Below are 18,229 nucleotides of genomic sequence, written 5' to 3' on the forward strand. Positions count from 1 at the left end.
TGGGAGAGCTGACTAGTGGTGGGGATCACCAAACCTCAGGCAAGGGGTAAGCTTGAGAAGGTGGGGACTACGTGAATAGGCTAAGCTGATACGGGATGCTGTTGGCATCGCTCTGCATCACTAACCAGCTGACTGAGCTAAACTGACCCCCAGAGGTGAGTTCCTTTGGCCAGTATGGGGATTGAATAATAATAATCTCGGCATTGTCCACTCCACACTCGAACCGTCTGAGCTAACCGGCCAATAATAATAACAAAACCATGAGTAGCACAGTTACAGAACTGAAACAAGACATCATCAGAGTCAGACCTGGCAAAAACAGTGAATCCAAAATAAAGGATAAGGACCAAGTTCTGTTGCAAACAGAAAAACAAAAATAAGATTGGAAAATGTGAATCTGACATTGAGGGACAAGCACCAGAAAAAGGACAAGCACTGAATAACTCAGACTGAAACTATTGCACTGAATCAAAAGATTCACAAGCCTGCAAAACGATTTGAAGATACAACAGCAAACAAAAGCTTGGCAGAAATTGTGAAAGAAGTGGAAATAAAGGTTCCCTTTGTAAAACATCCATGTCCAGCAAGAACATGGCAGACACCACGGAGAAAGGAAATTCAAGTCCAGGCTGGGAATGAAAGGAGTGCGCTTTCCGGTCAGGAAGAAAGGGACAAATCCACACTGTCCAAAAAAAACCCAAACCAGTTATTAATAAAAGAAACGCAAGTCAAAGGATCGTAAACATGAATCAAATGGAGATAGTCAATTACCAGAAACACAGAGTATTCCCTTCATTCCTGTAAACGTGACCAACCCCGGTTTCCTCCTACAGTCCAAAGATGTGTGGGTTAGGCTGATTGGCCATTTTAAATTAACTCTAGAGTCAGGGATATTAGCGGAGTAAATATGTGGGGTTATGGGAATAGAGCCTGGGTGGGATTGTATTCCCAGCCAGGCCCTATGGGCCAAATGGCCTCCTGCACCATAGGGATTCTATGATTCTATGCATGACTGTAACTAGGGATCTGTGAATAGTTAAAGACTAACAATAAACAGTTCATGTTTAAGTATACAAGTCTCAGGATCTCCTCAATAAGACATTTAGAGAATTCTTAAACAGTATAAGGTGGCAGCAACAGCAGTACAGTGCTGCTGAACTGTCAGCCCTCTGCCTGGCTGGCAGCCTGTGGATGCTGGGCCTCTGATCTTAACGGGGAACAGCAGCCATTTTGTTGGCTGCCACCAACAAAATAAAGGCCCTGGGTCTCATTGCTCCCTGAGGCAGGGGCTTCCCTTCTCAGCTGTTGACCCTGACACCGTACTCCTGCCACCCCAGTAAAATTCAGTCCTGTGCCTCTGCTCATCTCCCCTCCTAGTTCATTCCATCTTACTTTTTTACCATCTGAATTTCACTTGTTTTCCCTCGTCATCTCCCTCTCTGTCTGTCTCTTTTGTTCATCTCCAGTGTTTTTGTTCTGTTTTTAATAAATACTAAGAAGAAAAGATATAAAAGGCTGTGGGGAAAGCCAATTAGACTAGGTGCCTGGTGCAAAGCAGAATATACTAGCATTGACATGATGGGCTGAACGGTTTTGTTGAAACTTTTGAATGATCCTTTTCAAGCAATTGTCAATTCTGTTTGAAAGTGGATTTTCTTTCAACAGCCTATTGTAATAATGAATTTCACCTCCCCATCAGGGTGCTGATTTTTAAAGGAGTCTCTTTGTTTGTGATTTATCTGAACTTTATTTCTTTTATTATACCTTATTGACTATCGGGGAAAAACCTACTACTTATGGAATCGTAGGGCACGTTCTTACCAGTCATTCACACCAGGCTCTCACTGCGGCAAAGACAGAGATACGACAACAAGCCAAATCCGTTCGCTGCAGCAGGATAGGATAATTCCGGTCATAGAATCCCTACAGTGCAGAAAGAGGCCATTCAGCCTCTCAAACCTGTGTCAACAATAATCCCCCAGCATTTACCATGATACCAAGAGGCAATTTAGCAAAGCTAATCCAACTAACCTACACATCCTTGAAGCGTGGGAGGAAACTGGAGCACCCGGAGAATGTGCAGACTCGTACAGACAGTGACCCGAGGCTGGAATCGAACCCAGGCCCCTGGCTCTGTGATGCAGCAATGCTAACCACTGTGTTACTGTGCTACATTGTGCCACGCTACTTAAGTTATAATCAGGTTATTCATTCACCACCAGAGCCTGAGGTGAAAAAGCCCTAATTTCTCAAGGATAACTTCAATACTTTACCTCATGTGACGTTAATCCACATTGTACACTGTCCATGGCTTTTGTATCTTCACTCTAATAGGTTATTACCTATCATTTCCTTTTACATTGGACTGCATCTGTTGTCCTTCCAGTCAACCTAACCATGTTTTCGTGCAGCCATGTACAACCCCTCCTCATGGTTCGCCATAACCCTCAATTTGTCATAATCAAATCTTGAACAATAATAATCCCTTAGCTCCTAAATCCAAATCATAATAGTTTACAGTAATTAGGTGCAGTCCCATCACAGACCCCAGTGGACCAACACTCATCACATTCTTTTAGCCTGAGAAACATCCTTTTGCCCAGACTCTTGAGTATAGACTGATATTACCACTTTGTACTTGTTCCTACTTTTTCATAGAAATTAGCAAATGTTGGAAAATATTCTCATGGAGAATTCAGACTGCAGCCAAATGGAACTGAGGCATTCTGGCAACATGTGTAGGCTGAGACAGCTAAATCTACTGGGCACACAAAGGATAAGCAAGTTTGAAGGGATTTCACCGTTCTTTTTCTACATAGCTTTGCAAGAATATTTTAGATTCAGTGCAGAAGGAGGCCATTCAGCCCATCGAGTTTGCACCAACCACAATCCCACCCAGGCCCTATTCCCGTAACCCCACATATTTACCCTGCTAATCCCCCTGACATTAAGGGGCATTTTGGAATGGCCAATCAACCTAACCCGCACATCTTCAAAGTGTGGAGGAAATCAGAACACCCAGAAGAAACCCACGCAGACACAGGGAGAATGTGTAAACTCCACACAGACAGTGAGCCAAGGCCGGAATTGAACCCGGGTTCCTGGCGCTGTGAGGCAGCAGTGTTAACCACTGTGCCACCGTACGGCCTATTTTGTGGGGCTAGTTTCTTAAATGGCAGTTGTGGTCTTGAAACGGATTTGAAAAATCCTTTTTTTCCTCGGTGTGAGTGAAAGGACAGATTTGAGATGAAATATCCCAATAAATTTACAACACATTCATTATTTTATTCATTAGAATTTTTATTGTTACTGTTTCTAAGGTCAGAAGTGCTGTTATTATTTCAGTTGCATCGTGCTCTACCTTGTTTTGTTGACAGTATTTCCAGGAGCTTCTTCCCTGTCTTTGGTTGTAGTCACAGATGCTGTTCCAACTTACCTCTTGCATTTCAATTACTTCTGTGCCTGTTGAGAAATACCAATGGTTTTCTGACAACACAATTAAATACAGAAATATTCTGAAGTGTTCTTGCGTGATGTTGTGGAATACATTGGAGGGTGCGATGCAGATGGGGGGTGGTGTGTGTTGAGGTGGAAAGGTGTAACAGCTACCCCACTTGCAAGTGGCAGGAAGCTAATTAAAATCCTCACAGCCTCACTGAAGGGTGGAATGGAGGTGCTCAGTGCTCCAATCTATAATTTAGTGCAGGTTAGGCTGATTGGCCATACTAAATTGACCATTAGTGCAGGGTGATGAGCAAGGTAAATATGTGGGGTTACGGAGATAGGCCTTGGGTGAGGTTGTTGTCAGCGCAGGTTCGATAGACTGAATGTCTCCTTCTGCATAGACTGAGAGGTTTATAGCATGGAAACAGGCCCTTTGGCCCAACTTGTCCATGCCGCCCTTTTTTTTTAAAACCCCTAAGCTAATCCCATTTGCCCCATATCCTTCTATACCCATCTTACCCATGTAACTGTCTAAATGCTTTTTAAAAGATAAAATTGTACCTGCCTCTACTACTACCTCTGACAGCTTGTTCCAGACATTCACCACCCTCTGTGTGAAAAAATTTCCCCTCTAGACACTTTTGTATCTCTCCTCTCGCACCTTAAATCTATGCCCACCTTTGGGAAAAGATATTGACTATCTACTTTATCTATGTTCCTCATTATTTTATAGACCTTTATAAGGTCACCCCTCAGCCTCCTATGCTCCAGAGAAAAAAATCCCAGTCTATCCAGCCTCTCCTTATAACTCAATCCATCAATCCTGGTAGCATCCTAGTAAATCTTTTCTGCACTCTTTCTAGTTTAATAATATCCTTTCTATAATAGGGTGACTAGAATTCACCCTATTATAGAGCATTCCAAGTGTGGCTGTACCAATGTTTTGTATAACTCCAACAAGACATTCCAACTCCTGTATGCAATGTTCTGACCAATGAAACCAAGCATGCTGAGTGCCTTCTTCACCACTCTGTCCACCTGTGACTCCACTTTCAAGGAGCTATGAACATGTACTCCTCGATCTCTTTGTTCTGTAACTCTCCCCAATGCCTTACCATTAACCGAGTAAATCCTGTCTTGTTCAATCTACCAAAATACATCACCTCACATTTATCTAAATTAAACTCCATCTGCCATTCGTCAGCCCACTGGCCCAATTGATCAAGATCCCGTTGCAATTGGAGATAACTTTCTTCACTGTCCAATCTACTGCACTGTAGGGATTTCTAGAATCCTTTGTATCCTCTATCATGGTAAGGCTTTAAAAAGCTGTCAGAGTGCACCTCCATCTTGCGGCACCCTCTCTTTCATCCACCAATATTAATATATCCCATTTCTTACGGACAGGTGGCTGGTCTGACAGTGCCCATTGGCTATCTATGGCCCTCCAGACTTGTGAGTCTGCCCACCAACAGGACTGAGGTCGTGGGCAAACACTAAATCGGTCAACTCCACAAAGATCGGTTCCAGGCTCCTATTACCAGAGGTTCCCACTTCCTGATCTGGGATTCAGCCCGGTTTTGGGATCAGGAACCTGTTATTATGCTGTCATGAAATCTTTACCCACTATCGTGCCAACATTTTTTTCTGCTCTGTTATCTCCTACTGTGGCTTGAGCTGTATGTCAGTTAAAGTCATATATCATCCTTTCTCTAGCAATTTCCTCCAGTGCACAATTTTATTCGTGCTATTCTGTGTATATTAACGTACAAATAACTCAAGCTTTTGTCTGTTTTCATACAGCTTTTCCGATTCCACCCTCCCTTCTCTCTAATCTTAATTTTAAACCCGTTCCACCGCATTTACTACTCCGCCACCTATGGCTTTGGTTGCAGTCCTGGTCCATCATGTACCTTCCATCACACCTTTCTTAGAATTGATCCAATTGTGTGTGGAACAATTCTGAGCTTAGATTAGTGAGAGGGGTTCTCGTAGGAACTTATAAAATTCTAACAGGGTTAGATAGGGTAGATTCCGAAAGAATGTTCCCAATGGTGGGGGAGTCCAGAACTCGGGGCCGGAGTTTGAGAATAAGAGGTAAAGCTTTTAGAATTGAGGTGAGGAGAAATTTCTTCATCCAGAGGATGGTGAATGTGTGGAATTCACTCCCACAGAAAGTAGTTGAGGCCAAAACGTTATGTGATTTCAAGAAGAAATAAGGTTTTGCTCTTGCAGCTAAAGGCATCAAGGAATGTGGGGGGAATCAAGGTATTGAATTTGATGATCGGCCATGATCAAAATGAATGGCTGAACAGACTCAAAGAACAGAGAAAAATACAGCAAGGAAAAGGCCCTTCTCTCCAAGCCAGTGCTGATCGTGGTGCCCCAGCGAAACAAAAAAAAACTTTCTGTCCTTGCTCAGTCCGTATCCTTCTATTCCCTCCATATTCATGGACCTTTCCAGCTGCCTCTTAAATGTTGCTAATGTGCCTGCTACACCACTTCCACTAGCAGCGCCTTCCAGGCACCCACCACTCTCTGCGTGAATAACTTTCCTGCACATCTCCCTTAAACTAACCCCCTCTCACCTTGAACCTGCGCTCCCTTGTAATTGACACTTCCACCTGGGGAAAAGCCTCTGATTATCCACCCTGTCTCTGTCTCTGATAACTTGGTAGACCTCTATCAGATCTCCCCTCCGCCTCCATCTTTCCTGTGAAAACAATCCTAGTTTATTCAACCTCTCCTCATAACCAACACCCTTGAGACCAGGCAACATCCTGGTGAACCTTCTTTGCATTCTCTCCAAAGCTTCTGCATCCTTCTTGTAGTACGGTGACCAGAACTGCACGCCATGGTCCAAATGCAGCGTAACCAAGGTTTTATGTAGCTGCAGCATGATTTCCCAGCTCCTGTACTCAATGCCCCAGCAATAAAGGCAAGCATGCCATTTGCCGCCTTAATCACCTTGGCTACCTGTGTTACCACTTTTAGAGATCTGTGGACCTGCACACTCAGATCCCCCTGTACATTAATGTTCCGCCAATTGCAGTATAATTTACATCCAAATTTGTTCCCCCAAAATGAATCACCTCACGTTTGTCCAGATTAAATCTGCCATTTCTGTGCCTGAGTATCCAATCTATCTATATTCTGTTGTGTGCTCTGATAATCCTTGGCACTGTTAGCAATTCCACCAATCTTTGTGCCATCCTCAAACTTACTAATCAGATCCCCCCCCCGACATTTTCCTCTAGATCATTTATATATCGTATTTATGCAAACAACAGAAGTCCCAACACTGATCCCTACAGAACACCATTAGCTAAAAAACTCCATTCTGAGAAATACCCTTCCATTGTTACTCTATGTCTTCTATGACCAAGTCAGTTCTGTATCCATCTATTCAGCCTGTCCTGAGTCCCATGTGATTTCAGTTTTTGTACCAGTCTGCCATGTGGATCGTTGTCAAACGCCTTGCTAAAGTCCATATAAACAGCATCCACAGCCTCATCAATTATCTTTGTCACCTCTTCAAATAAAACTCAAATCAAGTTAGTGAGAGATGACCTTCCCCGTACAATTTGGCTCAAAGGGCCAATGGCCTACACCTGCTTATAGTTTCTATAAAACTTTCTTAAGACGATGTATGGTTGCAAGGCTCTATTTAAGAATCCTTGTAGTTAGGGATTGTTAAAGTCTGTGAGTGCATATTAAACAAGTGATTAAATTAAAGAGGAAACTTTGGCCTGTTGGTGACAATTTGCATCATGAGGGTCAGTTAAGGGGCAAAGGACAAATTGGAAGTGTACAAAACTCCCAGATTGTCATTCCCTTCCATCTATAGAAAGCTCCATCACATTTGGTAGCATAGTGGTTAACATTGCTGCCTCACAGCACAGTAAGGAGTCCCACAACACCAGGTTAAAGTCCAACAGGTTTATTTGGTAGCACAAGCCACAAGTTTTCAGAGCGCTGCTCCTTCATCAGGTGAGTGGGATTTCTGTTCACAAACAGGGCATATATAGACACAAACTCAATTTACAAAATAATGGTTGGAATGCAAGTTTTTACAGGTAATCAACTCTTAAAGGTACAGACAATGTGAGTGGAGAGAGGGTTAAGCACAACAGTTTCTGCCAGGCCCTATCCCCATTACCCCACATATTCATCCTGCTAATCCCCGTAACGGGCAGTTTAGCATGGCCAATCCACCTAACCCGCACAACTTTGGATGTAGGAGGAAACCAGAGCACCTGGAGGGAACCCATGCAAATATAGAGAGAATGTGTAAACTCCACAAGAATATATTTTCCAGTGTATGAGAAGGTGGAAAAGAGAATGTACAGGATCGTGGGGTCCTTGATTATGCTGGCTGCTTTGCCAAGGCAGCGGGAAGTGTAGACAGAGTCAGTGGATGGGAGGCTGGTTTGCGTGATGGACTGGCCACATTAGAATCCTTTGTAGTTTCTTGTGGCCTGGGTCAGAGCAGGAGTCATATCGAGCTTTGTTACATCAAGAAAGGATGCTTTCTATGGTGCATCTGTAAAATTTCCTGGGCATGTTTTTGATAAAATGAAATGTTTTCCTCTGCATATTAATAGCAAGTTGCACATTTTATATTAAAGTTGTTCTTCTGCTTTAATTTGTCCCCTTTCTTTTAACATGATGGTTTTCATCACCAGGGATTATTTCCAGCTGTCATTCTTTCTCTATCAGATAATTATCCTTCCATCACCTTTTGCTTTTTCTACTTAAATAAAAATGAATCTGTCACTAGCTTTAGAATTTCCACTTTATTCCAGTTCACCTGGAGTTGTGTTGTGTTCTTACCTGTGTGTGATTCAGACTGCCAACAGTCAGTGATGTTCAATCTGATGACCAGACCATCTTATTTTGCTTTCATGCCCATGAATCCTTAATGTCCTCTTTTGCATAGTCCTTATATAAATAGTTATTTTTATTTGACCAAAATGTTGCAGAATCTGTTAATAAAATTGCCTGAGCTGTGATGGAGGGTCATCCAGACTTGAAACATTGGCTCTATTCTCTCTCCAAAGATGCTGTCAGACCTGCTGAGATTTTTCAGTGTTTTCTGTTTTGGTGTCTTTTATGAATGTTTGATTAAGACAGTGTTGTTTTATTTGGCAGGTCTCGATCCAGAGAAACACCTTGGGAAAACATTGGATCAGGTGGAACCTCATCTCAAACAGGTACATTTGCTTCCAAAATAGAGAAGCGGGAAGATGGATGAATTAGGGAGATCTTGTATAGTTTGTACAATTAAGAATGCTTTCAACTGCATAAACTAATATTTGTAATTGTTTTGAGTGAACCTCTGCTGAATCTGTGACAGATCCTGTGCAGCTAACCCAACTTGCCTGAGTTCATCAGAATGTTGGGCAAGATTTTCCCGTCCCTCTCTCCCTGAGATTGGAAATTCCCATCCGAGATCAATCTTTCAATGGTCCATCAAATTCAGTCCTGCCCACAACAATTCCTGTGGCAAGCAGGACTGGAAAATTTACCCCGTTTATGTGGGTCTGTCTTTCAGAATGTGTTGATGACTGCAGTGAATTATTCCCCATTGGCAGCTTGCCAAATGGTGACTTTGAGTCTGAACTATTCCTATTGATTCAGGCGATGCGGAGCGTGTGGATAGATGGTGCCTAAGATCTTCTTTAAAACTACAAATCTGTGAATCTTTTAAATGAATCTCTATTTGGATTTGACGGTAGTTCCCAAACAATGGCTGAAATTTTACCTCCTCAGCCACCCCAGAAGATTCGCAGAAAGGCATTCTCCGTTAGCCTCAGGCAGGATCTTCCAAGGTTCAGGCAGGCGAGTTCGGAAAAATCAGACAATATGTTCCCTTTAAATTGGCTTCAACACCAAATCATTAAAAATTGGCACAGTGGTTCGCATTGCCGCATCACTGCTCCAGGGACCCAGGTTCAATTCTGGCCTTGGGTGACTGTGTGGAGTTTGCATGTTCTGCGTGGGTTTCCTCTGGGTGCTCCGGTGTCTTCCCTGTGTGGGTTAAGTTGATTGGCCATGATAAATTGCCCTTTAGTGTCCCAAAATGTGTATGTTAGGAAGATTAGCCATGGTAAATACATGAGGTTTTGGGATAGGGCCTGGTATTCCATTGGAGGGTCAGTGATGACTCGATGGGCCTTCTGCACTGTAGGGATTCTATGATTCAGATCTCTTCTCTGACACCATCCTGAAACATGTAACTGTCAGGAAAAGGTTAGGTGACCTATCTTCTGTCTTTTCAGTGTTTTATCCTCGCACACAAACCCTAATATTTATAATTTTGTTCTTTTGCTCTCAGATTTGGAATGATTGAAGTTTTTTTTAATTATCTAGTTAACTGTGTCGGAATTGACTACATGGTAAGGTATCTGTGTCAAAAAGAAGTGAGAACATGGTTTTTGTGTTCCTTGGGATCGTGTGGTTTTATGGGAGGTGATTACAGCAATGAAATCTTTCAAAGAGATACACTCACTCAGACTTCTTCCTGTGCTGCCCACTGGGTCAATTTTACTGTCTTTGTGTAGCTGCTGCATTCAGAGAGTAAATCTGCTAAAGTTAGTTTCCCTACGAGCAGAAATTTGCTGTTGCAACAAAGGTAAAATGTCCAGTCCTGGACTTTGATTAGTTCACGTCAAGTGTCTTTCCAAGTTATAAATAATTCACTTCCCAGATCAGTGCCTTAACTTACATCATAGAACGTTGAAACCACTGCTACAGATATCACACGGAACGGAAACATGAACAAAAGAAATAACATTTGAAGAAGGCAATCATTTCTGTGAAGATTAGTTTGTTGGATGACTTGGAGCCAGCAGATTGCTGGTTGCAAATGAATCTGGGGATTACCCCTATCCAACGTACCCATGTGTTTTAACAGGATGAATAGATATAATCCGAATAGAAAAAGTGAACAAAACATTTCAAACTTGTAAGAGCAATGTTCAATAGTAATTCCTAAAACAATTATAATGTGCTCCAAAGTTTCATTGTTTGGATCTGCTAGTCCTCATGAGGAGCTGCTCCTTGGCAATATTATCCCTGAGTATAAGATGACCTTTTGTATGTGTGATATCCACGCTTGTTTCTCCAGCACTGTTCTTGTTTCCACGCTGATTGGTACAATCTGTGATTACCCATCATTATAAACCATCATCATAATGAATGAGCCAGGCTTCCTACAACCAGGTATTGGCAAGGTTGAAGTCTAGTCCCTGCTGGAGACACTGCTCTTTAGCTTTGATCCTACCCTGTTCCAGAATAATCACTCAAGCTTGCTACAACATATATAACCTTTAATGTCTTTTTGACTGAGATGAGCTTCAGACCCCACGTCAGTGGGCTGAACCTAGTTGACGTTATATGAAGTGATGCCGAGCCAATCTTAGTCATCGCAGTTGGTGAGTCCAGTTCTGCATTTTGGGCACATTGAAGAGGACAGAGCCCAAATCCAGATGTTGCTGCACCTGTTTCTGTTCAGTGAAGATATTTGAAGATTCTGCTCCTTGTGGGTCCACAACATCCAGACCAAATTGAGGAGGTTCTGCAGATGTGTGCCATTTGTGATGAAGAGTGTGCCGATCGAACCCAGGCCGGATGTGTGCTGCTGACAGCTCGAGGAGCTTCTTCACAAGAGAGGCAGAGTTTTGAAGAACTTTGACTCAGTTTGATGCCCTATGTACTGAATGGACTGCTGAGCTTATTAGTAAGATTAGTTTTGGTAATATCTGTCATTTAATGTGTACTTCATAGTTTATACACCCACAGTTTGCTTGTTAATTCATTATAGATTATAGAATCATAGAATCCCTCCAGTGCAGAAGGAGGCCATTTGGCCCATCAAGCTTGCACCAATCACAATCCCACCCAGGCCCTATTCCTGTAACACCACACATTTACCTGCTAATCCCCCTGACACTACAGTGAATTTAGCATGGCCAATCACTCTAACCTGCACATCCTTGGAGGAAATCTATGCAGACACAGGGAGAATGTGCAAACTCTGCACAGACAGTGGCCCAAGGCCGGAATTGAACCCAAGTCCCTGGCGCTGTGAGGCAGCAGTGCTAACCACTCTGTCACCGTTTAATTAATCTTTATTCTGGGTGTTAGAGTATAGAAAATTATTTAAGATACCATTTAATGTTTGCTTTGTTTGATCCTTGTACAGTAAAAATCCTTCTGTTTTTAAATCGTGGAATCCTATAGTATAATTATTTTAGCAAATAACTGGGATTCCAGATTTTTTTTAGAAAACATTGTAACACTTTAATGATGTGACTCTGACATTATATTAAAACAATTAAACAGTGTATTTAGGGAATATGTGTAGTTTTCCATCTGGTTTAGTCTCTTCCTAAAGCATGCTGGGATATGCTGGTTGATGTTGTCAAAGGGCCAAGAATGTGGTGCAGAGACAGTTGTGCATCGATATATCACGTGAAGACATCTTAGGTTTGATTGTTACATTACATGAGATGAAAGCCAAATACCATCAGTTTAATTAAATTATAGAATTAGACGTTAAGGAACAAAGAACAGTACAGCACAGGAACAGGCCCTTCGGCCCACCAAGCCTGCACCAATCCCTACTCCTCATTTAGACCTTATTGCCCATATGCAGTTTCAATCCCTCTGTTGGCCTCCCGTTCAAGTATCTATCAAGATGCACCTTGAACGTTGCTAATGTGCCTGCTTCCCACACCTCCAGTGGCAGCGCATTCCAGGCACCCACCACCCTCTTTCAAACTGTACCTTCAGCTAACTAATTGCCACCCTTCCTGGGTAACAAGCATTATCAAGAGGAGGAGGTTTCACCTTTCCAGAATGGATAAAGGAAGCTGGCAGCCAAACCTTTCCACCTCGGGTTGATAACTTCCAGTTGAATGAGAAAGCCTGATATTCGCTGGAAGCTTCTTCAAAGGCGCCTTGCATATGGCCTGTTTATAACAGTAAATGGAAAGCATTTGTCCCTTGATGGCAGGAGCATCAGAACAACCCCCTACTGTTTATGGTTTTCCTGTGATTCTCAACTACTTCAGTAATCCGATTGATTTTGAGTTGAAACCAGCTCAGTTGGAGTACAGCCATCTCATCTTTTCATGCTTCTATTCAAGATAAGTCAGTAGTTGTACATTCTATGCTGTCATACTATATGAGAGGATTAGGCCAGATGATAGAGAATATTGATAACAAAGAAATGTTTAATGTTCAAGTCTTATTCTTTAAAATATTCATAATTAGTAGTGTTTTGAAGACTGGATGCGGTGAAAAATGTATTACCGTGCTGTGATGCCATTGATGTGCAGTGCTTCTTGTATTTAAAAAAAAACACTCTAGGCTGTATAAAAATAATGAAAAAACACGCTGATCATCAAGATTAATGTTGTTTCACTTTTGAACAGATATCAGTAAGGGCAACAGAAACAAAACTGTTTTATCAGGACACAGTATAGTCACTAGGAATATCACAGCATTGTTTCTGTTCTGAGAGACTTTTATTCACAAATATATGTTTTTGTTGATGCAGGTTTCTCAGAAGTATGGGGTACACATGTGTGGAGAAGGTGGAGAATATGAAACCTTTACATTGGATTGTCCTTTATTCAGGAAGCGAATAGTTGTGTGAGTGTTGTTTTCTCAATTGGATAGTCTGTCTTGGTTCGTTCGTACACTTGAGCACAAAGACAAGTTGTCGGGAAGAGCAATTGGCTGATAATAAGGTTTATTTGTGTAATATCGGCCACAATTTACTTGTTAGTTCATGTTTAACTTACCTTTACTCTGGGTGTAGAGTACAGAAGATCATTTAAGATAGTGTTCAGTGTTTGACCCTTGTAGAGTAAAGGTCCTTCTGTTTTTAAACTTAAGACCCTAAGACATAGGAGCAGAATTAGGCCACTCAGCCCATCGAGTCTGCTCCACCATTCAATCATGGCTGATATTTTTCTCATCCCCATTCTCTTGCCCTTTTCCCATAACTCCCGGTCCCCTTATTAACCAAGAACCTATCTATCTCTGTCTTAAAGACACTCAATGATCCAGCCTCCACAGCCTCCTGCGGCAAAGATTTCCACAGATCCCCCACTCTCTGGCTGAAGAAATTCCTCCTCATCTCTGTTTTAAAGGATTGTCCCTTCAGCCTGAAGTTGTGCCCTCTGGTTCTAGTTTTTGCTCCTAGTGGAAACATCCTCTCCACATCCACTTTATCCAGGCTTCGTAGTATCCTGTAAATTTCAATAAGATCCTCCCCTCATCCTTCTAAACTCCATCGAGTACAGACCCAGAGTCCTCAACCGTTTCTCACACGCCAAGCTCTTCATTCCAGGGATCATTTTTGTGAACCTCCTCTGGACTCTTTTAAAGGCCAGCACATCCTTCCTTAGATAAGGGGCTCAAATTTGCTCATGATACTCCAAATGGGGTCTAACCAGAACCTTATACAGCCTCAGGAATCTAATGGCTTAATTATTTTAGCAAATAACTGGGATGCCACATTTCTTAAAAAAAATTGCTGATTGTAGTATTTTAATAGTGTGACTTGAAGATGCTGATTGGTTGGTAAGAAGGTATATTTGTAACTGTTAGTATAATGCTCAGTTTTTGGGCTGTAATGATTGGTCAGGTTAAGAAGTGGGCAACAGTAATCATCATGCAGTCCTTTAGCTAAAGTAAGTTTTCCAACCTTCAAATTAACATTTTGGAAATTCCTTTTTGTAAACTGCACAATTTTAGAATGTAACTGTTTGGTTCTGTATTGAACTATTTCTTTGTTTCTGGTTCAAAACTATTTTGCTGTCATAATGTGTACATTTATTCACAGCAAACACAATTGCATAGTGCTGTTTGCTTCTAGCTGCAGAGCCTGGGTTCGCTCAGTTTTAACACACTACCCAATGGTGGTCACACACAATTATTTTAATACTAAGGAAGGCACAGTGGTTAGCACTGCTGCCTCAGCGCCAGGGACCTGGGTTTGATTTCCAGCTTGGATCACTACCTGTGCAGAGTTTACACATTCTCTCTGTGTCTGCGTGGGTTTCCTCCAGGTGCTATGGTTTCCGTTCAAAGATGTGCGGGTTAAGTGGATTGGCCATGGGAAATTGACCCTAGTATCACAGAGACTAGCTAGAGTAAGTGCATGGTGTTATGAGGGTAGGCCCTGGTTGGGATTGTGGTTGGTATAGACTTGATGGGCCCAATGGTGGCCTCCTGCTCTGTAGGATTCTATGATGATTCTATTTTTATTCACTCACGAGATGTGGATGTCACTGACTAGGGCAGCATTTATTGTCCATCTCTACCTGTGAACATGATGGTGAATCACTACAGTCCCTGTGGTGTAGGTAAACTTACAAAAGCTCATTCAAGCATCCTTTCAATTAACAGTTCCCAACTGATCCATTGCTGGTTGGATAACCACGATATTTGTGTATTAGGATTATTTTTTGTTACAAGTGAAAGTTTTGCTGATTTGTTTTTTGTTTAAGAACATAAGAACATAAGAAATAGGAGCAGGAGTAGGCCATCTAGCCCTTCGAGCCTGCCCCGCCATTCAATAAGATCATGGCTGATCTGTTGTGGCTCAGTTCCACCTTCCCGCCCTCTCCCCATAACCCTTAATCCCCTCTCTTATCAAAAACCCATCAACCCGCGTCTTAAAAATATTTAGCGAGGCAGCCTCCACCACTTCAACGGGCAGAGAATTCCAGAGATTCACCACCCTTTGAGTGAAGAAGTTCCTCCTCAACTCCGTTCTAAACCGCCTCCCCTTTATCTTGAGGCTGTGCCCCCTAGTCCTACTGTCTTTTTTGAGCGGGAAGAGTCTCTCCACCTCTATCCTATCCATCCCATTCATCATCTTATACGTCTCAATGAGATCTCCCCTCATTCTTCTAAACTCTAACGAGTACAAGCCTAGTTTATTCAGCCTCTCCTCATAGCTCAACCCCCTCAACTCCGGTATCAGCCTAGTAAACCTCCTCTGCACTCCCTCCAGGGCCAAAACATCTTTGCGCAGGTGCGGCGCCCAAAACTGCACACAGTACTCCAGCTGCGGCCTCACCAATGCCCTATACAGCTGCAGCAAGACCTCCCTACTTTTATATTCAATCCCCCTCGCTATGAAGGCCAGCATCCCATTCGCCTTCCTGACCACCTGCTGCACCTGCAAGCTGGGTTTTTGCGACTCGTGCACAAGGACCCCGAGGTCCCTCTGCACCGTCGCCTGCTGCAGTTTTTCGCCACGTAAGTAATAGTCCTTCCTACCATTCTTCCTACCAAAGTGGACCACCTCACACTTGCCAACATTAAATTCCATTTGCCATTTCCTGGCCCATTCGCCCAGCTTATCTAGATCCTTCTGCAGACTCTCCACACCCTCCGCCAGGCCAGCTGACCCTCTGTATGGCCCACAGATCCTGTGTGTGGGGGTGGGAAGGATGGGTATCTGGGGGGGTGGTGTGGGGATGCTGTCGGAGAGGAAGTCCCACCCCTGTTGAACGTGGGCAGTGAATTACAGTGGGTGGTAAAATCTGATCGGGGCTCCCAAAAACAGACAAGCTGGAGTTGCCTCGCTGCTGCCCAATAAAATCCAGGCCCACATAGAATCATACAGTGCAAAAAGAGGCCCATCGGGGCTGCATTGACCACAATCCCACCCAGCTCTATCCCTGTAACCCCATGCATTTACCCTAGCTAGTCTGCCTGACACTAAGAGGCAACTTAGCATGGCCAATCCTCCTAACACGCACATCTTTGGACTGTGAGAAGAAACCGGAGCTCCTGGCGGAAACCCATGCAGACACAGGGAGAATGTGCAGACTCCACACAGACAGTGACCCAAGGCCAGAATTGAACCTTAGAAAAGAAGGCTTTTTTTTTGCAGTGAATCCGAACAGACTGTTTTACAATATGTAGAATTTAAGACTAACGCTGCCGGATTTATGTTGTCTTCAAGTCAGAGCTCATTTAGGATTTAGAATGTCCTTAACATCTGGGCAAACAGTTGATTGAACATGAAACAAGGTGTTCAATATTTGCCAGAAATATTTCATCATTACACAGTTGGAATTGTCAATACTTTTTGTTCTGGTGACTTTCCTAGTACATTCTCAATTATGCCCCATTATTTTTTTACAGAGACTCCTCAGAAATAGTTGTACATTCAGCTGATGCGTTTGCACCTGTGGGTTACCTCAGATTACTGAACTTGCATCTGGAAGATAAACCCAGCGTGAGTCCCCCTTGTGTTATTTTCACTGAAAGATAATGTACTTAAAAGAGTGTTTGATGTACTTTGAATCATTTTAGAAGTTTTTTTTGGGATCAGTGTTGGGATGAGTGAAGCTTGGGTAATTTTGATTGGATGTATGAACTCTGCAGTCATTACACAGCCACTTCAGAACGAGACAAACATTTCATTCTTAACTGAACGAAAGAACTCGAGTTTTGCGCAGAGTTGCAGTTGGTAAATTATCATGAATGTTGCTTATGTTTATTATTAATAACTGTTTAACAAAGAAAATTACAGCACAGGAACAGGCCCTTCAGCCCTCCAAGCCTGCACTGACCATGCTGCCTGACTGAACTAAAACCCCCTACCCTTCTGGGGACCATTTCCCTCTCTTCCCATCCTATTTGTGTATTTGTCCAGACCCCCCCCTTAAAAATCACTACTGTATCTGCTTCCACCACCTCCCCCAGCAGCAAGTTCCAGGCTCCCACCACTCTGAGTAAAAATCTTGCCTTGTACATCTCCTTTAAACCTTGCCCCTCGCACCTTAAACCTGTGCCCCCCCACCTAGTAATTGACTCTTCCACCCTGGGAGAAAGCTCCTGACTATCCACTCTGTCCATGCCTCTCTCAATCTTGTAGACTTCTATCAGGTCCCCCCTCAACTTCTGTCGTAACATTGTACAATGAAATGTAGCTTTTCCGTTGCCCACAGCGAGCTGATTGCTAATTGGTCTCCTTCTGAGGGTCAGGGAGGTCAGCCTTCAACCAGTTTGATTCATTCCAGTCGATATGAAGAAATGGCTGACTGTCCAGAATGCAGGAAAGCGGTAGATCCTCTCAACATCCCAGCTCGAGATCCGAAGACTGTGCATCAAAACGAGCTGCCCCTCAAACCAGATTTATCCAATGACAACACTGGCATCTACCCAACAAAGTGGAAAATTGCCCAGGCGTGTCCTGTCTACAAAACAAAACAAAACAGGAAAAATCCATTCCCACCAATTTGATTTGATCTGACTTATTTAAAGTTTATTTATTAGTGTCACAAGTAGTTTTTACGTTAACACCGCAATGAAGTTGCTGTTAAAATCCCATAGTTGCCACACTCCAGCACCTGTTTGGATACACTGTGGGCAAATTTTGTACAGCCAATGCAGCTAACCAGCATGTCTTTCAGACTGGGAGGAAACCAGCGCACCGGGAGGAAACCCACGCAGACACGGGGAGAATGTGCAGAATGCGCACAGACAGTGACCCAAGCCGGGAATTGAACCTGGTCCCTGGCACTGTGAGGCAACAGTGCTAACCACTGTGCCACCATGCTGCCCCTTATTGTCACATGTATTAATATGCAGTGAAAAGTACTCTTTCTTGCGTACTATACAGATAAAGCATACCATTCATAGAGAAGGAAAGGAGAAGGTGCAGAATGTAGTGTTACAGTCATAGCTAGGATAGAGAAAGACCAACTTACTGCCAATACCAATCAAAAGTCTGGCAGCAGCAGGGAAG

General features: G+C 43.0%; 1 protein-coding gene across 1 annotated transcript in view; it reads left to right on the forward strand.

Annotated features, from left to right (window-relative positions):
* Positions 1-18,229, forward strand: part of dph6 (diphthamine biosynthesis 6) — a 209,843-nt gene that overhangs the window by 77,952 nt on the left and 113,662 nt on the right. Inside the window, exons 6-8 of the mRNA XM_080203162.1 lie at positions 8,596-8,657; positions 13,010-13,104; positions 16,621-16,714. Of these exons, the coding sequence (XP_080059288.1) occupies positions 8,596-8,657; positions 13,010-13,104; positions 16,621-16,714 (251 nt within the window). The remainder of the gene's footprint in view (positions 1-8,595; positions 8,658-13,009; positions 13,105-16,620; positions 16,715-18,229) is intronic.

The sequence above is a fragment of the Carcharhinus amblyrhynchos genome, chromosome 14, assembly GCF_965287045.1.
Source record: "Carcharhinus amblyrhynchos chromosome 14, sCarAmb.v2.hapA, whole genome shotgun sequence".
Lineage (NCBI taxonomy): Eukaryota > Metazoa > Chordata > Chondrichthyes > Carcharhiniformes > Carcharhinidae > Carcharhinus > Carcharhinus amblyrhynchos.